This window comes from Vitis vinifera, chromosome 19, assembly GCF_030704535.1.
Source record: "Vitis vinifera cultivar Pinot Noir 40024 chromosome 19, ASM3070453v1".
NCBI classification, from domain to species: Eukaryota; Viridiplantae; Streptophyta; class Magnoliopsida; order Vitales; family Vitaceae; genus Vitis; species Vitis vinifera.
In genome coordinates this window covers 7077887-7102321 of record NC_081823.1, presented here as the reverse complement: position 1 = coordinate 7102321, position 24435 = coordinate 7077887, and the positions used below count along the sequence as shown (strand labels likewise).

The following is a 24435-nucleotide window of genomic DNA, read 5'->3' as shown; positions in this document are numbered from 1 at the left end:
AATTGGATTCCTTAAAAATATAGGAAATTTGGAAATAGTTTCAAAAGTGCTATATTTTAATAAATATTTTTTTAAATTGTTTTTTTTTTCTTTTTTCAAAATCCTCGATCTCTTCCTTGTGGGTTGGATAGCAATTAGCATAGGTCATAGAGGGCTTCTCTGGTCTTAGGTCCATATGAGCCAAACGCACAGACCTTTGAGCTAGCCCGACCACTTTAAAACGGCCCAAATCCATATATCTGATGGACCTGGTCTGTCCTTGCCTTTAGGCCCATGAATCAAGTCACCAACAGGAGGTTTGCTGACAGCGTGGCAGGGCAAGTTGTTGTTTGTGGGGCCTCCACGCCAGACGTTCCGGGCCCCACTACATCTAGTTGACGAAGCAGTGACGTGGATACAATAATTAAGGAATTCCGAAAATGTTTTCCCCTACCAATCATCGGGCTAATATTTTCCAAATTTCTCAACCATTGGGGTCGTCCTCTTGACCTGAAACGTCCCCCTCCTTTCTCAGATTTGCTTCAATGGATGAAGTGATCACAGCCGCTGATGCTTCATCCATCGCTGGATCGACATCATCTGGGTCGTCAATCATCCCCAACAACCTCCCTCTCCTCTCTGCCTTCCTTTCCTTCGCTCTCGCTCAATTTCTCAAGCTCTTCACCACTTGGTACTCTTTCTCTATTTCTCTCTGTTTTTTCTCTATATATCGTGGTAGTTTGGTTGAAATTTTCTGTAATAGAAGGAGCTCCGAATTTAGGGTTTTTGTTTTGTTTTGTTTTTTCCCCAATTTTGTTCTGTTTGGTTGCTGAGAAAAGGTGGGACAGGAAAATGAACCAATATTTTTGTCCCAAAAACCAAACCAAGGGTTTATGTTTCTACTTTTCTTTTGGTTTAGGTTGATTTCAATTGGCCATTTGGATTTTGCCAGAGCATTCTAGGGTTTGAGTGAAAATCGTTTTCATGGCTTAATATGCCTTCCTATAGATTTAATTGTTGAGTACCTATTATGGAAAGAGGAGATAAAAAGCAAGCTTGCTTACTTACAAAAGCGGCAACAGGCACTTTCTTTGTCAAAATATCTAAGCCGAGATTTATGGATTACATGCAACATAAGTCTAAAAAATGCATAACATGTATTGCATATTTGAACACAGTTAGGTAGTTTAACCAGCAATGTAGTTGGGTATGCCGGCTATTGGGCTATTGCATTGAATTCTGAATTAGGGATCTTGGCTTTATATATCTATAAAAATGAAAAAGGTGCCGAAAACATGTATGTTAAAGGGAAGTTAGAGATGCATTTAGGTTGAGGCTATTTCTCAACCAATAATGTTATTCAAGCTGGCCAAACTTGCTGGTTTGTTGTTGAGAAGGCAATAATCCTTATTTAAACATTACATCACTTGCTAGCGGGTCTGTCGGCTGTGCATCAGCATTTTTCTTTCTCAACAATGCTGACTGGGAATGAGCTAGCAACTCTCATTAGGAGTGCAGTGCCAATTAGCTCGTGAAAACATTTTCCTCCTGGAGACTTTAAGCTAGATTTTGATGAGTGTTGAGTGGGAGATCCAAGTGAGATGTGAGTATAGTAGTTATTTTTGGACATAATCAAGTGGTAGTGCCATCTGCTCAGACTTCTTAGGTGTAAGTGAGTGGCCTTTCATGTGGTGACAGTTGTGTTCTATGTGCTAAGTTTGCTATATTTAGCTAGGCCTTTTGGGTTAGCTAACAAAACATGGTTTCAATCTCTGTAAATGGGTCGAAATGAGCCTGAAAACACCAAGCATTGCCCCTTCCTTGGTCCTCTTTCCTACCAAGATGCTTCATTCTCCCCTTGAGCCAATATGCTCTTGCCATCTCACCATACTTGTACAGAATACCCTTCATGTCAGAACATATTCCATTGCAATAGCTAATGTTTGAGAATTGCTAATAAAGGTTGACAGGCTAAATATTGTTTCTTTTCCTTTATCTTGAAGGCTTCACCTCATGTTTATATGGTTAGAGTAAAAGCAATGTTTAACCGAGGAAGAAACTTTGTTTCATCTTTGTTGATATTTTCATATTGTTCCTTGCTATAACTTTTATATGCAGCTAATATCGATTGGTTGCTTGTAGTTCTCCTTTTTCTTCTTTGTAATTTCTTGCTTAGTCTTTGAATATCCTCCTAGACGTGCAGGTATAAGGAGAAGAGATGGGATTCTAGAAGGATGCTTGGGTCGGGTGGAATGCCTTCATCACATTCAGCAACTGTGACAGCCCTTGCAGTTGCTATTGGTTTTCAAGAAGGAACTGGAGGATCAGCATTTGCCATTGCAGTGGTTTTGGCGTGTGTTGTATGTACTTTTTAACCAGGTCTTATTCATTCTTTTGTATTGGCATGCTTGCCTATGTTCAACCTTTGTCCAGATATCTGAAGTGCAAGCAGGATCATAACAAATTAATCTTGCAGTTTCCCTTTGTTGGCTTTGTATTGAGTTTAATAGATTTCTCAATTATGATTTTTTTTCCTGCTTGTTTTGGTGTTTAGGTAATCAGGCATTATAATTGACCTAGGACCATAACTATGGACACTGGTTCTACTTGTTCATAAGAAGGTTTTGTTTTTTTGTGACATCAGTTATTTGCTGTCATAATTGCACTCCTAAAAATTCAGTGGTCAATCATCGCTCTTGTTAAGACCTCAATCAGCTGCCACTTGGAGCAAGTGGTCTGAATTTGCTGGTTAGGCTGTCCATTTTGAAACCAAAAGCCCATTTTGAAGAGAATAATTGATGAAAAGCATCCACAAGCCCTATGTAGTTTTGTCTTAAATATGTCCTTAATCAGTGCTGATCAATTATCATGAGTATCAGGCATGGCTTATTAATCAAGTATCAATAAAGATAAAGTATAGGCAAATTGGTATTATGAAATAGTCTGTCTTGAAGTGACACTTTGGCATTACCTATAAAGCAAGATATGCAAATTTGTAATATGAAATAGCCTGTCTTGGAGTGACACTTTGGCATTACCTATAAAGCAAGGTATGGTTAATGTTTTATGAACTGTGTTTATGACAATGATTTTAGTGTTACCAAGTGTAAATTTTTAAAATTTCTAGTATCATTATATTTTCTATTATGTTAAGAGAATTCTTAGTACAAATATTACCATGAATCCTGCATTAGGGGTCAAGGGGTAAATGCTTTTATAGAAGGACGAATTCTACTACTATGAATATCTTAGAGAGAGTAAACCCAAAGATTAGAGGCCTATTTGGTAATGTTTTTGGAGACAATTCTCATTTTTTTTTTTTTTTTTGAGAACAGTTTTTAAAAGATGTTCTCAGTTGTTTTTCAGGAATAAAATTTTGTTGGGAACTAAAGTATGAAAAACAGTTTTCTTGGTTTATCCTGCATTAAGTGTACATTTTCTATTATGTTAAGAGAATTCTTAGTACAAATATTACCATGAATCCTGCATTAGGGGTAAAGGGGTAAATGCTTTTATAGAAGGACGAATTCTACTACGATGAATATCTTAGAGAGAGTAAACCCAAAGATTAGAGGCCTATTTGGTAATGTTTTTGGAGACAATTCTCATTTTTTTTTTTTTGAGAGCAGTTCTTAAAAAATGTTCTCAGTTGTTTTTCAGGAATAAAATTTTGTTGGGAACTAAAATATGTAAAACAGTTTTCTTGGTTTATCCTGCATGAAGTTGTACACTTATATATGATGCAAAAGTTTTCAAAGTATTCTCCATTTTTTTTAATTGTTGCTTAGAACACTCTACAAAAAACAACCGAGGACACCTTGAAATTGTTCCAAAAAACGACCTGTTTTCAGAACAAATTCTGAAGAAACTGTTTTCTGTCCAAATTATGCCAAATGTGTTTTTTAAGTTAGAAAATTGTTTTTTATTTTTAAGAACAGAAAAATCTTTTCAAAAACAGTTACCTTAACAGATCCTAGAATTCTCATAGAGAGCAAGGGGATGAGGTAAGATATAGTAGAAATCTGGATATAGTATGCGCATGCTCATCGTATGTGTCATGGCCCCTATGATTATGTACCCTTCCTGAATCATACTGTTCTGACCTATGTTTGTCTGGTTTATGGAACTGCTGGTAGTTATTTTATCTCTTTTAATACTTTTCCCTGTTATTTTCACTTATCAGAACTATAATCAACTGTTCATTATTAATTTGGAGTTAGGCTGCTTGGAGTATTAATTTTGCTCCTTTACAGGTTATGTATGATGCTTCCGGTGTGAGACTTCATGCTGGTCGACAAGCTGAGGTAAGAATTCTGGTAAATATAGATATATTGAGGATTAGAGAAAGTTTGTTCAGATAAAGTGGGTTTTTCTAAAGATTTTGCTATGACCCTTTGGAAATACTTCATTTGGTTTAGAGTAATACTCAGCTCAGCTCATCTCATCTCTGCATATTCTAACAATTGAATCGTGTTTCTCCATTACTTTCTAGTATCTATGGCCATGTTTTATGTTTAATTATAGGCCATCTCTTCTTCTGCTGTACTGTTGGTGCATATTTATTTTCTAAAAATTATATTTTGTCATATTTGTAATTGAATTTGATTTCTCTTGCTCGTTATTCATGCATTGTTTATCCTGCAGAGAAGAACTAAACAAGAATTGACAGTTTCCTGCAATTCTAGTTGCTTGTGTGTTCTAGTAAATTGTGTCCGGTTTCTTAATAGGGTAATAAACTAGTGCCTGCAGCTTTATGACATGAACTTATGTTCTTTGATTGTCCTGAGAAATAAACATAGAATTGTCTTCATTTGAGTTATGATGATTGCTTGGAGCTCCAATATTGAAGGCTAGGTTGAAGATGATTTGAACATATGGAATATCTTAGCATACTTCCTTGCTGTATTGTGTCATAAAATTTTATCATCACTGAAAGTGTTGAAGTGTGAATTGGCTTCAAAGATTTCAAATATCCATCATGGTTATTGTTGGATTAATATAGCAGTTTTGTGTGGTTTACACCATTGTTATCTTTTTCTTTATCATATGTCCTTGAAGGAACTAAATTACCCTTTTCCTTTGTCTGTTTTGCAATTCTGGGGTTAAAACATGTCCAGTCAATGTTTCCTGAATCCCGTGGTGGTCTGTGGATTCTAAAATGAGATTGTTTGTGTATCTAACCAGGTTTGTTTTTGTTATCTCTTCTTTGATGATATACTTGTGTTTGATGTTGATTGCAGTTGTTGAATCAAATTGTGTGTGAACTACCTCCCGACCACCCTGTCTCTAATGTTAGACCGCTACGAGATTCACTTGGTCATACTCCACTTCAGGTTTGGTTTGTTCATATGTATTTTGCGTATATTCATACATTCAGTAATCCTTTATCTTGTTAGTAACTGATTGTATTTTCTTTGCCCGCTTACCATTCTTGTGGGAATGGACTCTTAGGAAATATGTCAGCATATCATTTTATTCCTCCTTGTAGACATGTGCATTCTTTGTTAAAGTTGATCATTTTTCAAGGAGAGTGGTCATTACATTTTCTTAATATAGTAATTCTTATTATGACTTCATCCGGTAAAAAAATTATATTCTTGCTACAAAGTGTTCTATTTCCTGAGAATGGAAATGAAACAATATTTGATTAGCTAGACAGAAAACCCACAATTCATGATGGAAGCCAAAAGAAGCAAGGAATCTGTTCTATTCACCATTCACTTCAACTGGCTGTTGACACATATCTTAGCTGCTATTAGTTTATGAAGAGTTTGTCTTTTTAGGGACAATGGATTAATCTTCAATGGTCTGCACGGAAATCATCCTAATGCAACACAAAGAAAAGTAATATTACAACATCATGATACCTGCTCTTACTATGCAGAGTAAAATTGCTCCTCTTTTTTGTTCAAACCATAAAAACTTGTTCAAGGTCCTTTTATAACTCTAGTATTAAAGCTAATTTGACAATTTATCCTTGAAGTTGATCCCGTACACCCCCCAATGTGCAGACACAAAATAACTTCCAGAAAAATGGAAATGAAAGGTTACAATGCTGAAACTTTGTTTTGTGCTCCCCATAATCTGTTTTGAGCGGTGAATTGATCCTCAACAATAGTCTGTAACGGTTCCAATGGATGTTGTGCAGGTTGTTGCTGGCAGTGTGCTGGGTTGTGTAGTAGCATACCTCATGAAAAGTTAACAGTTGCGACATTTGTTTGGCCTTTTTTCGGTGCAAAGTTAACAGGCTCTTGATTTGATCAGCTGCTGCATTACGAATCATCATCCTGTGAAGAGGAGACAGTGAAACAGAAGGAACACTTTCTGCCCCGTGAGGTTCTAGTTAAGTATTTAGCTTGTCCTGCTGTCTGGGGTTCGGGAAGCCGCTGTTCAAATCATGTGTAATTAGTCTTCAAGGTTTTAGAAATAGCTTATATTTTTCCTTAGTGTCAGCTGCATCCAGCATTCTAAACTGTAGAGCACAACAGAGATTACCCCCTTCTTCGTACTCGTTTGTATTTGTGATGTCGTGGATGATCGTAAGTTTAATTTGTAATTAAGATTTATTAACTATGAGGAGACATAAAATTCCAGAACAATTCCATTCATTCAGTAACAAATGGATTTTAGAGGAACCTGCAAATTTCCGAAGCTTTTTTAACTGCTACTTCAGTCAAATTCAATGGGAAAATATTTGCACATCTATATCCAAATAAACACTTGTATTTTTAAATTATTTAATTTTTTGTATTGTGATAAAATAAGTGAAATAAGATTAAATAATGTGTAAAAATAACTTGTTAATTTCAAATTTATTTTTAATTTTTAATTTTTAATTTTTAATTTTTAATTACTATTATAGGATTGTAAATTTGTATATTGCAATTGCGCCAGGTCGTCACCATTCTCCTGAACTCTCCAATTCAAATAAAGCGAGGGAAATAGTCATTAAAACGACGTGGTTTTTAACACCCAAGAGTCAAGACTAAGATGTTGTTTCATGCTTCTCGCGCACAATGAACTGTACGCCCAAAACGAACTGCTTCTCTCTCTCGCGCCCATACCGGAATTACCAAACCGTAACCCTGATCCTAACCCCTCGACGGCGATGACCGCCTCCAATTCCCACCGCTTCTTTTTTCTTGGAATCTAACCACGACCAACTCGAACGCGTCCAGGCACGTGCTGCGCGAGCCGCCGCTATCCGCCGCAGAAACGCCGCTGCTACTCAGCCTTCTGACCCTCCCGATCCTTTTCTCGAAAAAGAACAGATCATCGAGTTGTTCCAGAATTGCATAAAGCTTGCAAGAGAAAATGTCAATAATGTGTTAACTTTTGTTTCATTGTGATCGTATTTTGACTGAAATCTCTTTAACAATGTGTGTGTGTGTTTTTTTTTTTTTTTTCTTGGTCACGATGTAGATAATAAATCAGAAGAACACTTGGGGTCTAAAACTCATAGACCATCTCAGCGAGATTATAAGGGTTGATGCAGAGGAAGATACAGAGACTAATTTTCAAAAGGTTCTAAGCACTCAGTGAGAATCCCATGCTTTGGTTAGGCACAAACAAGATCCATTGCCGATAGGCACATCTTTTAACAATTGGGGTATATAAAATATTTGCTGGAATTCTACTTGAGTGTTAATTAATTGGTTGATTAATTTGTTTTTGTTTACAGGCAAGTTGCACATTGGAAGCTGGGGTAAAGATTTACTCCTTGAGGGTGGATTCAGTGCTTTCTGTCACGGACTTAGGTGGTGTTTGTTTTTTTGACTTTTTGCTGAAAGTAATTTGTTTTCAAAATTTAGGTTGTTTGTTTTTCTACTTTTTCATGATTTATTATAAACTTTTTACTAAATAGAAAAAGCCAAAATATGTAGCTTTTTCTAAATAGAAAAAATAACATATTGGTTTTTCTTTACTTTTTAATACTTAATAAAAATAAAATACTACAAAAACAAACAACCTAATATTTAACACTATTAAGTATTAAGGTTCTATTTAGAATTAAGTAAAAAAACAAACACCACCTTAGTCTTTTCCTAAGCTCGTGCGGCACAAGCCAAGACCCTTGATCTTGCTTGGAAGCTTTAGAAGGCATAATAAGCCACTCTTAAAGAATGGAAGCTTTATTACTTTCAAAGGAAGTTATACAATGCTTAGAAGCTCACTTGCTTGGTTAGGAAGTGATTTGAGTGGTGTCTTGGCCAAATGAGACCCTCACTTATTTATAGGCACCAATGGAACTCTCTGGAACCTTGGAGGGTTCCTTACAAATCAAGAAGATTCTAGAATACCCTACACAATTTTATGTACAACCCTATGTACAAGAGATCTCTAGAATTCTCTAGAAAGCCTTGGACTCCTCTCATGTCTTCCACCATAGTGTAGAGATGTGTGAACATCTCTAGGCATCTCTAGAACCTTCCTCACTCTTCCCTCCAATGGCTTAGTGTAGATGGCTCCAAGAGTCTCCAAAAGCTTCCTGGTCTCTATATAAACCCATGAGGAGGCTCATTTGAAGTATCCTGTGACACTCTCACCCACCTATGCAGTCGATGTCCTCGTTGTTGCCTCTTTCTGAAACCTCTCGATGTGTTTCCAGAACCTTCTCAAGGCATCTGCATGTTCCCAGCTTTCCTGCCTCCTAGGTAGTCCTTTCCATCGGACTAGATACTCTATCACAGGAGGAACCCTTTGTCTCTTGGTGACCCGTTCAGCCAGGATATTTTTCACCTCCTTTTCTCGTGAGGCCTCGGATGGATGCAGATCCCTGCACTTTCGATGCTTGGAGTGCTGCTTCCTCTTACCCATCAAGTTCACCTTTCCCTTGGTGACCTTGTTGATGTATGTGTGGGTTACCTCAGCTCGCTCCCCTTTTGCCTCCTTTACTTGCACCCCTGATAGTAAGGAGGTCTTAGGCGTACTAGGCTTTGGGTTGAATTAGAGGGCACCTAGTAGCTGCATCGAGCCCATATGTGCTTCGTCCTCCTGTTCCCTCTCCTCGATCATGGCATTGAGCGCCTTCCTCTTTGGACAATCCCGTGCCTAATGTGGACCGTCACATAGGAAACATTTGATTTTAGGCGTAAACTCCTTCCTTCTCGGACGTTAGGCGTCTTGCCTGATCCCATTTTAGGAGCATTGTGGTCCCTTGAGACCTCGTCTCCCCCACTCGTGGCGTGGCTATTTTCCAAAGACTCAACCTTGGATGAGTCTTCCCTCTTGTAATCCGTTAAAGACTCTACTACTGCCATAGCAATGGCTAAGTCTTAAATGTCTCGGCACCTTAATTCCTGCTCGTTCCACCCTTGCAGGTTATCCATGAAGTTGAATAGCAACTCCTCCTCAGTCATGTTAGGAATCTCAAGCATGAGTGAAGAGAATTCCTTGACATAGTCGCATATCGAGCCTGTGTGCTTGAGACGCCTCATGTTTTTCCTAGCCAGGTAAGCCACGTCCTCGGGGTAGAACTGCTTCTTGATCTCCTTCTTGAAGTCCTTTCACGTCTCTATAGTGCAAATGCCTTTCTTCATATCGACAAACCTCCGATACTACCATAGAGTAACTGTGTCAGTAAGGTAGAGGGTTGCAGTTCTTACCTTAGTTGCCTCATCAGTCAATGCGATAGCCTCGAAGTATTGCTCCATATGCCATAAGAAGTTATCCAACTCCTTGGCATCCCGCTTGCCACTAAACCCATGTGGCTTCGGCACCTCCACCCTAGATGCCTCCTGTGTGGCCATGACCCATGTCGACACAGCAGCCTTGTAGATGGCCAACTCTTGCTTAACCTCGTGGTCTCGGGACTCCATTCGAGTGGCCAAAACCTCTATCCTTGATTCCATGCTAGCAAGCATGCTTAAGACCTTTCCTTGAAAGGACACAAACTCCTTGTGTGACACTGGTTGAACCTGTGAGACTAGCACCCTCTCACAAAGGTCTTGGATTTGCTCCCTTAGATCCTCTAAGCCCTTTTCCATGCCTTGCTCGATCAAGTCTAACCCCTCCCGAGTGTCCGCCATGGCTAGCTCCACCTTGACTAACCTTGCTTCCATGTTGGCAACGACATCACGAGATTTATCCTTCTTGCCCCTGCCTCGTTCAGTAGGCTTAGTCTCCCTCCCACGTGTTTGCTCACTAGTCTCCTCCACGTTAGAGCCCGACATGCTTCATTTACTATGCCCACTTCATAGCCACGCTTTGATATCACTTGTCACGGACTTAGTCTTTTGCTAAGCTCGTGCGACACTTAGACAAGCCAAGACCCTTGATCTTGTTAAGTCAACCTTACTCTTAATGCTTAGCTTGTTAGGCTAAGATGCTCACAACTCGAAAGCTTTAGAAGGCGTAGTAGGCCGCTCTTGAAGAATGGAAGCTTTATTGCTTTCAAAGGAAACTATACAATGCTTAGAAGCTCACTTGCTTGGTTAGGAAGTGATTTGGGTGGTGCCTTGGCCAAATGAGACCCTCACCTATTTATAGGCACCAATGGAACCCTTTGGAACCTTGGAGGGTTCCTTACAAATCAAGAAGATTCTAGAATACCCTACACAATTCTATGTACAACCCTATGTACAAGAGATCTCTAGAATTCTCTAGAGGACTCCTCTCATGCTTTCTACCATAGTGTAGAGATGTGTGGACATCTCTAGGCATCTCTAGAACCTTCCACACTCTTCCCTCCAATGGCTTAGTGTAGATAGCTCCAGGAGTCTCTAGAAGCTTCCTGGGCTCTATATAAACCCATGAGGAGGCTCATTTGAAGCATCCTATGATAATTCAGAGACATACAAGATCCTTGGTGGGATCAATAGTGCTAGTCTAGTAAATGAACAAGGTGGGGTTTTAATTTTTAGATAGTGATTTAATTCTAATGGTTATATGTCTTCTTGCATGAAAACATAGGTTTCTTTCATGGCTTCACAAAAGGTTGTTAATGACTAACCTTTTTGGTGTAAATTTTTCATGATTGGTTATTTAATTATGATTTTTTTCCCTGGGAGGATCTGACTTGTTTTCTATTGTGGTGACATATTCTAATTTAGCATTTAAGATGTTACTTTCAAGAGTAAAGTTAATTTGATTGATTCCATATTTTCATTTTTGAAAAGCATTTCTGTCTATTGTGGTAGATTTGATAAAACTTTAAGTCTACTTTCAAATTTTGATTTTTGTGAAAGAGTTCACTCATTAGGTATGGAAAGTGTAGTGTAGTTCATTTCAGTTATTCCACGTAATGGGAACAAGTGATGTTCCTCAAAACATAAATGCTACATTTGGTTCGTGGAAAATTTGAGGGAAACTATGAGGGAAAGAAAATAGAGAGGAAAGAAAAAGTGAAAGAAAATAAAGAATAGATTTAAGTCAAGAAATTATTTTTATATGCTATTTCAAATTCAATTTTCACATATTTTAGCTTTTCGATATAAAGATTAAATAATTTGAAAATGCATAAGTTTCTAAGTAATTTTAATTACATTTGATTTTCTTTGATGTTTTCCATTTATATGCACTACTTCAAATTCATTTTTCACTTATTTTAACTTTTTGATATAAAGATTAAATAATTTGAAAATGCATAAGTTTCTAAGTAATTTTAATTAAATTAGATTTTCTTTAGTGTTTTCCATATTACAACTAAACATGAGAAAATCATTTTCCTTAACAAATTTTTTCCTTAGTCTTTTCAGTAACCAATTATAACCTAAGTAAATTAAGTTTGATGAGTGTAATTGTACTAAAAATATGGCATAATCTATCAATTGTTTATGGATAAATTAATAAACAACATTTAGGGTCTCTTTGGAAAATCTAGTTCAAAGCTGAGGCAAGGGATGGACATGATGGTGAAGCTCAAGTTCTATTGTCAATTACTAAAGATTATAAATTTCATTTCATTGGGCTATGAGGACCATGCTTCACCATTTACACCGTCTTGTTGCCATGAGAATCATAGTTCACTACATTGTTCATTTCCCTGATGTTCTGATTTGGTACCGGAAACATTGGTGGAGGGTGACAACAACAACAGAGATGATGAGGGTCATTCTAAAAAAGAGCCAGATAGGAAGGTTGTTAGGTCTCTGGCTTATTGAATCCCTTAATGCATTAAACTGCAAACTCGTGGAAGTATTTTTTTTTTTTTTTGCAGATATCACCTTTGTCCACATTGGTATCATCATTTGAAGCTCTTAATGTAAAGAGGTTTGACGGTAATTTCATGTGCTACAATAACCCTTTTAAGAAGTGAGTCAGGCAAATATGGATTATTTTTCTTTTGGTATTTCTAATTTTTTTTTCTTGTGACTGTCCAGTTGCTTTTACAGTGGATCCTCTTTATCATCAGACATCAGCCCAGTTTGATGGAGTGAAGGGTCTCCTACTGAATAATCTTGCTGTATATGGAGGATGTCGGGTGCTTTTTGATTCTTTGGAAGTACCAGGAAAGTGCATATTATGTTCAAGTGAAAATAATAGTTCAGATATGGTTGCTATATCTTTTGCCAAAGGTATATGTGATATTGCTATCATGGGCAACTTGATTTCTCTCTTTTTTTTGAAGCCATTTTCTTTTCTTTTCTTTATCACAGAATATATTGAGCAGATGGTGATGAACATGCTTGAAAAAAATGAAATTTCCCCCACTCTTAGGGATATCATGTGTCTGTTCAATGAAGAAAATCAACAGCCATCTCATACATTTAATGAAGGTCAGAAATCAGAAGGAAGTACAGGATCAGTTGATATGTTGAGTTCAATGGCAATCTGTTTGGTAGCTATGAGGCATGGACCTTTAATCATGACAATGGGACAGCTGTAACTGATGATGGCTTCACTTTTGGAGATCCAACCATTCATAGTCATTATGAGGTATTTGGCACATGCTAAATGCTGGAGCTGTTCTGGTTGTGTTCTTTCGATTCTTTATAATAACATGTCCTTCTGTTAGTTCACTCCACTCCCAGTTTTTCTCCCCAATGCCCTACTTAAACAGAGAGAAGAAAGTAAAGGACTATAATAATTTTGTTTTATTCCTGTAGGGGAATGATTCCTATACATCTTATGAACCTGATGTAGATGACAGGCTTGAGAATGTTGCTACATTTTTGTTTCAAGGGTTGGGATTTACCTCAAAGAAAAATGTCTGGGCAGGTACAGATCATTGGAAGTTTCAGAAGTGCAAGGGTTGGTATTAGGATGAAATTATATTACTTCTGTTGTGAGGATCCATCAGTTTGGCTATCTAGTCTGATATCTATTTTGTAGGTTCAGAGGATGTTCCTACTGAAAGTGAGTCATCTTTCACAAAGAAGAGACCAAAGAACAAAAAAATTACAGAATTAGATATTAGTTTCACAAAATATTTGGTCAAAGAAGCGCCTGATGTCTTTGTCCCTCTCAAAAATCCAAAATTGCTGCTGCTACCTGCAAGTAGAGAACCTTGTCGTAACACACTTCCTGAAGATTGCCATTATCAACCTGAGGATCTTGTGAAGCTGTTTCTTCTTCCTAAAGTTATGGTAATATAAGCTCACTCATGAAAGTATAAAATAATCGTATAAATTGCTAGCATTAGAACAATTAAATTGGTTGATATCAGAGCCAGATGTCATGGGCCTAGAGTTCCAACGCAGCGGCACAACCTATGCGGCAACCCCATGGGCAAGGATCAAAGGGGCTCGGCCTGCATGCCATGCATTTCAATGTCACTATACTGACTGGTTTCGTTCTGCCATGGACTCATCAGGGGAACAGCTCCAGCTCCCAACCAGTTTGTGTAGGAGATGGCCTAGCTCCTCTTCATCGTCAAGTCCCCAACTAGTGACAAGCTCCCTAGACTTAACCTGGTCGGTCTGCTTGAACTCTGAAGAAACATCCAACATCACATACATGCCCTTTCCCTAAAGCAATTCCCATTACATTCAGCTCAAACTAATCAACATACTAGTCTTGATCAGCACCATCGCTATGGTCACGGACACCAAACAAACAGTCCATGACACAGAGCTGTCATGTTATGTTTGATGGACTGCCTAACTCAGCATAAGAAAACATTTGATGGACTGTGTTTAGGCTGGACAACACTTAATGGTTCAATTGTCCAATATGAAATAGTATGATGTTGACTCCATAAAACTAAATATAAATATATAGGTACATAACTTTATGTGCAATAATATTTCTAATGTATAATATAAATATTGATATTATGACATAACATAGCATATTAATATGTAATATAGAGTAGTATGCACACACACACATGCATATAAATATATAATATAGAGTAGTGTATATATTTGTCTTCCTGAGTTGACATCGAACTTTTTGGGCTTTGAAATCAAAGCCTAAGCACACACTAGTTAAAAGATTCCAAACAAGTTCTGGCACAGTGGGCATACTTTTGACTGAATGATTGGGCTTCAAGTGGTTCATGCTTGAGTTACAGCTCTATTCTGGTCATTTCATTTTGTACATGAACTGTTGAAATTTTTATTATGGTTGGTGATGAAATGCATGTTGATTGTAGTGCCTTGGGAAGAGAAGAAGACAACTTCCGGGTATGGACTTTCTCTTGATGCTTCCCTTTTTATTTTGTTTTTATTTCTTATTAGGAAGCAATAGCATAGACTAATTTCCAAGGCTAAGGCAATTCAGTTTAACCTTGGTGCTCCTTCGTCTTTTGGGTTGCTATGCTTATTTATATCATTCCCATTCTTTTACTAGTTGAGATGATACTAGCATCTTTGTGTGCTATTCATATAAACAAATCGCAAAAACAAAAGGAAAAGTAAATAAATAACTAAACTAACAAGGTCACAAAGTTTCATGATTAAAAAATTGGAATTTGTTTTTTTTTTCCATGATTATATTATGATTAGTTGGTAAAAAAGAAAGTCTACTTCAAGAAACTCTGAATTTGGTTTTTTAAGCCAAGAGTTATGCATTAAGAAATAAGAAAGTTGCAGCATCACCAATAATCACATTTATAACATGACATGCATTTACCTAGCTTGAAAGGCTAAACTTCATATGTGGGCTCTGCACCCAATTATCTCAGTTGACTTAAAAATAGGTGTATCTACTAGGAGTTTTGCATATCTTTCCATGGTTTTGACATAAGTCTTTATCCTAGTCACAATTGAAATCATATCTGTGGAAATTTGAGGTTCCTAGAAATACTGTAAGCGTGCAAAGTTGAAATGTTCAGAACATTGTAAAAATTTTAATTTTAGAAGTTGATCTCTATATTTCATGAGTTTTTGTTCTTCTCAATCTCAAGTTAGTACTGAAAACCATCAAGCCATGCTCTTTGCAAAGTGCTGTACAGGTGCTTGGGAAACTCTAGTACTGACCGTAAGGTGGCTTTTTGTTTTGTGCATCATTAGTAGTTGTTTTGAACTTTATGCCCTTTCCCACCATTGAAGGCCTGGCTGAAGTAGCAAGCATTAGGGGTGGGGATGGGGAGGCTCCACGTTATATTCCATGTAACATGAAAGGGAAAATATTATCTATAACAAAAAAAATAATCTCTTCCTCAGTTGTTTATGTACTCCATGTAGGTGTAACATGGTCTTCTTGTTGTTTGTTTGAATTTAAGCAGAGTAATAGCTACTGTTTAAGGAATTTTCCATTTTGTTTATGAAATAAATTTATCTTCTTGTGATACTTGGGAAGTGCCTTGAAAAATATCCTGGGAGGATTCATTGGTTATGTGTTGATGGTTATTTTGTTCAATTTGTTTTTTCAGATGCTCAAGAACACAATGATGATGATCGGTTGCCATCATGGGATAATGGAAGTGTGTTTAATTGCCAGTATGATGATGGATATGCTGATAGTGATGTGGAAAACTTGGACATTCTGGTGTCTCAGCCTCGTCAGGTTTGCTTGTGGTTTGTCTACTTTTTTCAATAGGTTTAGGTCTGTAGCTGCCATCTTAATAGTGTAGTGATTTGCCTCTAAACTTGGTGGATGGTGCAATCTAGCAATCTCTGTGTCTCCCTGTTTGTGTGTGTGTTGTGTCCTATGATCTTTTTGAAGGGAACCTTAAAGTGTTCTTGTCCATAAGGAAAGCTCCTCATTTTCCAGAACTTGAAATATATACGATAAATGTCTTATTGCTCTCTCTCTCTCTCTCTCTCTCTCACTCACTCACTCACTCTCAGTCCTTTGATATTTTTAAGGGGAAGTGCAAAGTTGTTCTTGTCCATAAGGAAATCTCCTCATTTCCCAGAAATTGAAATATATACACATACATGCATATATATGATAAATATCCTCATGCATCTTTTTTTCTAACTTCTACTATGAACTGGACATTAATGGTTAGGGAGGTTTTGTAGTTGTGCGTGGAATATATCGAGTTTTACTAGTTATCTTCTTAGTCTTAATATTTCAGGTCAAAAAAATTGAAGTTCAGTATGATAAAACTTCTAAACAAATTGATGTACACATTTTGAAGAAAACACTTCAGGATCTCATGCAGGAATCCATTCAAATGTCTGAGGCGGTGAGGCTATTCCTTTAACTTGTTCAATAGTCATTTTGTGACTTAATATCATTTTTACATTATCATCCATTCTCCAAACTCTATCATGTATCAGCTTGCATCTTTTTTTTTCTTCCTTCTTATATTTGTTAGTACTGAGTGTTAAATACATCACAATCAAATTATCTAAACATTCTGGGAGTTTGAGTTGCTTAATTCTTCCATCAATCCAATGAGCCTAAAAGTAGTATTTAACCTATCAGTACTGCTAACTAGGAAACAGCTGTTTGTTTTGATCAATTTAGTGAATTTGATTCTACTTTTTTGTTGAGATTTTTGGACAGTTGAGGAAGTTTTTTTGAAGCCATCAGATGTGAGCCAACAAAATCCAAAATTTTGAGTAATACAATATTACATTTTCATTGCATGCTTTGATACTTAGACTCTTCAATTTCATCCAGGGTACTTGTGTTGACACAGCACAACAGGGGTGTAAATTTGGAATTCTTGTCAGATATTGACTTTCTTTATTTTTAATTGATTATTATATTATTTTTTAATTTTCAGCTTCCTAGCATGTAGTTATATTACAGAAAGAAAGAGTTGTTGGAAAGTGCACTTTGAAAAGAATATTCAGGCATAAGAAAAAAACAGGGATCAAAGAAAAAAGATCGAGGAGTTTTCATTAAGAATATCTTTGCTTTTTTTTTTTTTTTTTTAATTTCTAATTGATTTTTATTTCATTTTACTATGCAGTATCTAAGTACCTGGACTTGTTATTGAGATCTATTTAGCTAAGTCCCCACATCTTAAAATTTGGATGTATGAAAGATCAGACACTATCCTCACTGGCATCTGAACCATGCAACATAGATTTTATTTGGTGTAACAGAACTACCACTCATGTAATGAACGCAAACATACCATTAAGAAACATTAAAATGAACTGACTAGCAATTGAGTTTAGCTATTAGTAGAAGGCATTGTTGACTACTAAGGCGGTATTGAAGAACTGCAAATCTTGAGACTGTGAATGAGAAACAAAGAAACAGGAGTACTTATTCACCTGGACCTAGATTGCCAATCTGAGAGTTTATATACTTCTGAAAATTTTCGACCCTTGTGGTAAAGTTGAGCCATGACAATTCTGAAAATAATAATTCAAGCATTCAAAGGTCACTTCAACAGAATAAGTTGTTTTTTACACAACCATGGAAGACTTAATTCAGTCAATGGACTGGACCAATTTTCAGGCACATGGAGCATCAATTTTATTCTATTTTTTATTTTTTTTATTTTTTTATAAAAGAAATTAGTAAACATGTTACAAATTGTTTTGGGTTGACCCAAGCATATGAAGTCTATGGAGAGATGGAGCATACAGATGGTGTTTTAGCTTTCTGCTGTCCCATCCTGTTTCAGCATTAGATGTGTATTGTCTTGGCCATAGGTCCTTGGGATGTTCCTATTGGAAAACATCTATCCATATTGTGTAAAGACGCCTCTATCAGTTTGCTTGTTACGTAAGTTTGGAGTTAATGAAGCAGGAAACTAGAACTTTAAAGAGCATTTCAGGTTTCTGTTGAATTTAATAAATGAAGGCATTGTGTTTTTTTCCTAGTTCTGTTATTTGGTTTGCAACCTAAGTCTCCTAACCACATAATTACATGGAGAAATATGCATACCATTTTATATGTTCCACGCTTTGTTTCTTATGAATAAGGGAATTTCCATGACATCTGATAGGATTCTGAAGATTGCATATTTTCCTCTTTGCCATATCCCCAATAAGCACCTGTTTCTGGCAATAAAATGTGATTGAGAGTCTCTTAATTCTTTTCATGTATCATGGAAATATATTTCTAATTGCGGATAATTTCTTCTGGTCATAAGGTGTACAACAATGCCATATCTTTGAAGCATATATTGAGTACCTTTCCAGATGACTGCCCAGCTGCTAAATTACAGGATATATCTCCACATTTGTGTTTCATTTGCCTCTTGCATCTAGTCAATGAGCATTGTTTGAACATGCATGGCTGCCCCAATTTGGATGATCTTATCATGCAATTTCCCCTGTCATCTCAAAACACAGGTGATGTGATACTGTCATCATCATAGTCATGGGGCTGTTTAAGTTGAAGACACAGACATTTCTGGGAGGTGGCATGGTTCCCTTATTCCATGCTTATGTGGGAGGCCTTTCAAACGCACAACAAACTGTAAGCATAGTGTAGCTTGATTGCCTCTTTTTGGTCATTTTGTTTCATAATACTGTCTAAATCATGTCTAAATGATATGTAAATGGCTACTGTGTCCGCTGAAGCATATATGGGCAGTGTATTTACTGCGTTTGTGCTTTTTAGTCATAGCCTCATGCATTTTTTTGCCCCTTAGTTGGTGTGATGTGAGGGAGAATCTTGACCTTCTTTAGTGTTCGTCTGAAAAAATAAAAAATAAAAACTCCACAGTTGATGCTGAGATTGTAAAGGCAAAAAAAGAAATATAATACCATTGCATACTTTTATCATAGGGAGCTGCAATCCAGATCAACCCTGGCTAGATATTCGTCTTACTGAGTAAAAAGATCAATGAAGTGTGGAGTGGTCTGGATGCAAAGTAGAATCATCATATTTAAAGGCCTGCTCAACAGGAGAAGCATTCATCCCAGCCTATGTTACAGTGGTAAAGGCATTCCTATTTCAGACATAGACCTGGTGCTAGAAAAGTTAAAAGAATGGCAGGCAAACATGTGGGATGAACTTGGAAGATAACTGTGGCTTTTGGCTTAGGTATCATCCTATAAATATATCACCACAACCACAAGAAAATGACATCTATGACAGCTACCTGTATGGTATGTGATATATTCTGATTTAGATCATCATACTGAACTTAAAAACAATAGATTTTATGCAGATACCTGAATCCGTGTTCTGATACAAGAACTGCATTAGTATTTTGGTGAAGGGCTTGGATTCAACTCTCAGGCTCAGCTTTTCATTGTAATCTCATAAGGCCACATTGGAATGGAACTATCCTGCCAGCAAACTGGCTTGGCTGACTTGTAGCAAAGGTACTAGTACTGCCACAATAGAACTTCCAATTATGTGGATAACGTGAGGGAATTTTCACTATAAATTCCCATTGGTCGTGTCAAACGGATAAGGGAATCTCTAGTTTTAGCCAAAGGTGTTTCGTAAGTGCAGCGCATGGTGCCAAGGTGAAGATTTCTTGCTTTTTCTATGTATCCAGTGAAGGATTACTTGTAAAGTACGAATTGTATGTGCTTAGGAGAAAAGTGTATAGGAATCTGCAGCCGGTGAAAGCCAAAATAATATGAAAACTGGATTGGATCGAACTGTCTTGATCACCAATGTGGGGTCAGGTTTTGTAGGTCATTTTAAGATTGGATTAGTAATAGTATGAGTGTCAAACTTATAGTTATCTGTTCATACTAGGTGGGAGTTGGGAGGTCTGAGAAAAAGGTGGATAATGCTTTTTGGGCAGAATTTGGACAAACCCAACGTGAGAACATGGCTAGGGTTTTGGTATATCTTGTATTGTTGGCCACAAATGGGCAATTGGAAAAGTCCAAATACAACACTCATGGCTGTATTCTCTTTGTTGATGCACTTTTTGGAGTGAAGAATCTCGAAGTTATTCACTGAAATATGCGGGTGAGATGGGCTGGGCCAGTCTTATGAGCCATTTAGTTAAAGCCCATTATAGTTCAAACGGGGTGGTTGGACCTGTTCCAACCCAGGAAACAGTTCCAATCAACCCTCTGGATAGACAGGGTTCGTACTGTTGGTCCTTTTCCAGCTCAGTGTAGTTTCCATTCAACCCTCTGACGTCTAGGGTTAGCAGTGTTGGGTCTTTCCCAGCTCTTGTAAAGTCCAGCCCACGTGAGTAAGTGGGCCGTGAAAAGTGAAGTATGGGGCCCACTTACGACGTGCGCACTAACACAAGTTGAGAGTTGGCGGCACAGATTCGTTTTTAAGCTTTTCTCCTTTTTATTCTTTTCTAATTGTTTTTATCCAGTCCCTGAAGTGGGCCTAAACAAACAGAGATCCTAGAAAACCAGCGGTCACAATCGAGCACGATCACAAGGCTTCTTCGGACCAAATAAAAAAGTTGGGAATATGCCACCTCCACCGACCTTATCTGGCCTGGCCCAATTATATTCAAATCTTCTCCTTCTTGCATGTTCTGTTGTCTCCACTCTTCTTGCTATGCTCCTCTTTTGCGGTGTACAAAAGGAGTCGTTTTTGAATGTTGTCAAGTGGGGCTGCCATATCCAAACTTTGTTATTAAAATAATATTTGATCTTATAAATTCAAGAAGATGCATTTTCATGAGGGTTTTTGATTTTACACGAGATGACGTCCTTATTTTATTTTATTTATTCCATGTGATATTAACAATTTTTTATGTTCATAATAATACACTTATAATTAAAGTGAAATATAAGCTGAAGTTTATTTGTTTTGTTTGTTATTATTCGTTAAGAATGTTCTATTAATAAGGTTTAGGATCAGGTTGTTTGATAAAACTTAATAGTTATTACTTAATAGTTTAAGTTTATTTTAAATTAAATTATATTTAAGTTGCTATTTCAAAGTTATTATTTAATTTTTATTTTAAGTATTAATGTTGTTTAATAAAATTAACTTAAAATTAATTCTAAAATATTAAATTCATGTATTTATTCTCATAAATTATAATTAGGATAAAGAAAGTTGAATGATTGTGAATGTTGTGGAATAGTAAAAGAGATTATGGAGGTAATTAGGACAAATAGGGATAAAAAGGTAAAATAAAAATTCGAACCTAAAAATAAGTTATTTGTTTTTACTTATTACTTAAAGTTGTTTTTTATTTTAAGTCGTATCATTAAGTTATTTTACTAAACATACTTAATTTACTTAATAACTTACTAAATTTACTTAATAACTTAAATTAAACTTTAAGTTATTAAGTTGGTTTACCAAACACCTATTTGGTGAAGGTGTATTAAAACTTTATATTTATTACTCAATGACTTTAAGTTAAATTGTTTTCAATGTATAAATTTAAAATTAATTACTTATTTTTTATTTTAAGTATTAAAGTTATTTGATGAAATAATTAAAATTTATTTCAAACCATCAATTTAACAAATTTATTCTTATTAATTTTAACTAGTATTGATCCTCATTAATTTTAACTCACATTTATTTTTATTAATTTTTAAACCATAAATTTATTTATAAAACATTTGTGTTTAAATTATTGTCAATATTAAGATTAAAAATACGTTAATTATTTTGCTTTAATACTTAAAATTAAAAATAACTTTAAATTGTAATATTAAGTTATTTTGTCAAACATGCTTAATCAATTTAATGATTAAATTAAGCTAGTATGTTATATTAAGTCATTACATTAATTTACCAAATATCTTCTTAGTGTGTATAATTGAGTAAATTTTAACCGTCAAGTGAAATAATAATAATTTTTTGTTTTTCTTTTCTTAAAATAGTTTGATAGATATTGTTGGCTGACAAGGGGTTAGAATGAAAAATCAATTTTTATATATAACATTATTTTTACTCTTTTTACATGGAGTTAAGCAGTTTTACTTTCGAGAATAAGAAAAAAAATAAGATAAGAATAAAAGTGAATCATATTACTACTACACAGAAGAGGGTAATTAAAATTCTAATGAGAATAAAATTTAGGGGTGTTTAGTGAAACTTAATACTTAACACTTAAATGACTTAAGTTGATTTTAAGTTAAATTATATTTAAAACTTATTATTTAATTTTTACTTTAAGTATTAAGGTTGTTTAATAAAATTAACTTATAACTTATTTTAAATAATTAAATTAACATATTTATCCTCATAAATTATAAATATGGGAAAGAAGGCGAGGTAATAGTTGAGGTCGTGAAGTAGTAAAAGAGATTGTGAAGGTAACTAGAGTAAATGAGGGTTAAAAAAAATAAAATAAAGATGTGAATTTAAAAATAAATTAATTGTTTGTACTTAAAGTTGTTTTTTATTTTAAGTCATGCCATTAAGTTATTTGACTAAACATGCTTAATGTAGGACTTCATATGTATACCCTAGTCTTACAATGCATTTACCCAAGTGCCCATAGTATTCGAATACAAAGAGAGTTGATGGATGCGGCAAACCCTCCGATCTACTAACAATCTCCCTCCCAACGGTACCCTTGGGGTTTGAACCAGTGACCTCGGCTCTAATACCACTTATAGGATCTTAGACACTCCTAACTCTTTTAAAAATAATTGTTGTTAGAAAATACGCATACCTTACTCTTCTAGTGTATTCACCCAAGCACTCATGACATTCAAATACAAGGGAAGTTGATGGATGCGACCAACCCTCTGATCTACCAGCACTTAATTTATTTAATAACTTAAATTAAATTATTTAGTCATTTTAAATCATTAAATTGGTTTACAAAACACCTGTTTAGTTTCTATACAAATAAATTTTTTATTTATATTTTATTCTCATTTACTATTTTATCTATATGCCACTTGAAAGAAAACATTGTAATTAAGGGGCATTAATTTAGGAAAAGTGGGTTTTAACTCGCTGATTTGAGAAAAATATAAAAAAAGAATCCAAACTTTTATAAATCATATTTATCTTCACCCGTTTAAAAATATTTTAAAATACATGCACTTTTTTATAACTCAAATAATTATTTCCTAAAATGACCATTTTACATGTTAATAATACAAATTAACAATTTTTTAACTTGATAATTGATTCGAAATTAATAAAATAAGAAATTTTAAAAATTAAAAATATAATTAAAACTAAAAAAACTTTAAAATTTAAAATATAAAAATAAAATATTAACTTTTACTTAATTAAAGCACTCCGCTAGAAAATATAATATCGAGAAAGAGTTAAAAATATAGTAATAGTAAATATTTTATTTTTTAATTTTTAAGTTTTTTAATGTATTTAATTTTTATGTATTTTAATCTTATTTTATTGTTGATGTGCACTAACAAAATTTTTATTCAATTTTATTAAATAAAACGAGATTAAATGAGTGGATTTACATAATACACAATGTAAAATCATTATTAAAGATTTTTTTTTTTTACAATAATTTGTATCTCATATTATATAATAAAAAATTTATAATATATTGATTTATAAAACACTTTTGTCAAATTAAAATAATAAATTAATTTTGGATAATTTTATTTAATATTATCAAATAAAATAATATTTTAGGAAATAATTATTTGAGTTAAGAAAAAGTACATATAATTTAAAATATTTTAAAATAAATATGATTTATGAAAGTTAAAGTTATTTTTTTATATATATATATTTTTTTAAATTAGCAAATCAAAACCAAGTTTTCCCCGTTAACCTGAACTGCTCCAATATAGCATATACCCTAGTGGCTTTTGTCTTCTCATGTTTTCAGCTTTTGTTGACTGGAGAATACCAATACCCTCTCTCTCTTCTATATATATGTCCGCATACTCTCACATGGTTTCCATCACCTCCCTTATCACCCTCCACTCACACAAAAGCCATGGACAAGGCCAAGAAATCTCAAATGCTAAAGCTCTTTCTCATAGCTGCAGTTCTCTTCATCACCCCTCTTCTATCCTCTTCCCTCAGGACCACCTATCTCTACTTCATCATCATCAATCTCCTCATTATTGCCCTTGGAGCAGAAGCTGGCCTTCTCTCCTTCTCTAAGCCTCCCCAGGACAAGAAATATGCTGTTCCTGTTTCAGCAAAGCCATTAAGTACTCCTCCCGATCAAGCTGCTCCTGATAAGGAAGCTTCCTCCAATTCAACTGATACTGGACTATTGCTCACTACCCCTGAGCGTACCGAGAAAAAGGCGAAGGTGGCCGAGAAATCTGCATCAGAGAAGATCGTTGGTGCTGCAAAGCTGAGTAAAGT

General features: G+C 35.3%; 2 protein-coding genes across 4 annotated transcripts; both read left to right on the top strand.

Annotated features, from left to right (window-relative positions):
* The first annotated feature begins 401 nt into the window (after positions 1–401).
* Positions 402–6578, top strand: LOC100243628 (uncharacterized). 3 transcript variants are annotated; one of them, XM_002278537.5, is made up of 5 exons: positions 402–670; positions 2183–2339; positions 4233–4283; positions 5220–5312; positions 6128–6578. In XM_002278537.5, exons 1-5 carry the CDS (start codon positions 525–527, stop codon positions 6179–6181), a joined length of 501 nt encoding a protein of 166 aa, XP_002278573.1. In that variant the 5' UTR covers positions 402–524; the 3' UTR covers positions 6182–6578. The 3 variants fall into 3 exon arrangements, with proteins under 3 accessions (XP_002278573.1, XP_059591298.1, XP_010644490.1); XM_010646188.3 differs by lacking the exon at positions 6128–6578 and adding an exon at positions 5963–6025 and having other exon boundaries at positions 424–670; XM_059735315.1 differs by having other exon boundaries at positions 423–670; positions 5220–6578.
* Positions 6579–6873: 295 nt separating this feature from the next.
* Positions 6874–18869, top strand: LOC100264134 (condensin complex subunit 2). Its single transcript, XM_059735629.1, is given in 14 exon segments — positions 6874–7295; positions 7402–7503; positions 7661–7718; positions 10763–10827; positions 12116–12197; positions 12300–12494; positions 12576–12727; positions 12730–12855; positions 13026–13170; positions 13252–13505; positions 14516–14546; positions 15737–15870; positions 16388–16498; positions 18371–18869. Coding segments are annotated over 14 exon segments (1983 nt in total). The 5' UTR covers positions 6874–6995; the 3' UTR covers positions 18599–18869.
* Positions 18870–24435: the final 5566 nt, after the last annotated feature.

Coding starts and splice junctions, on each gene's coding strand:
- LOC100243628 (XM_059735315.1), top strand. CDS start 525: ATGGATGAAGTGATCACAGCCGCTGATGCTTCATCCATCGCTGGATCG. Junction 2,340..4,232: donor CAGTGGTTTTGGCGTGTGTT/GTATGTACTTTT, acceptor GCTCCTTTACAG/GTTATGTATGATGCTTCCGG. Junction 4,284..5,219: donor ATGCTGGTCGACAAGCTGAG/GTAAGAATTCTG, acceptor TGTTGATTGCAG/TTGTTGAATCAAATTGTGTG.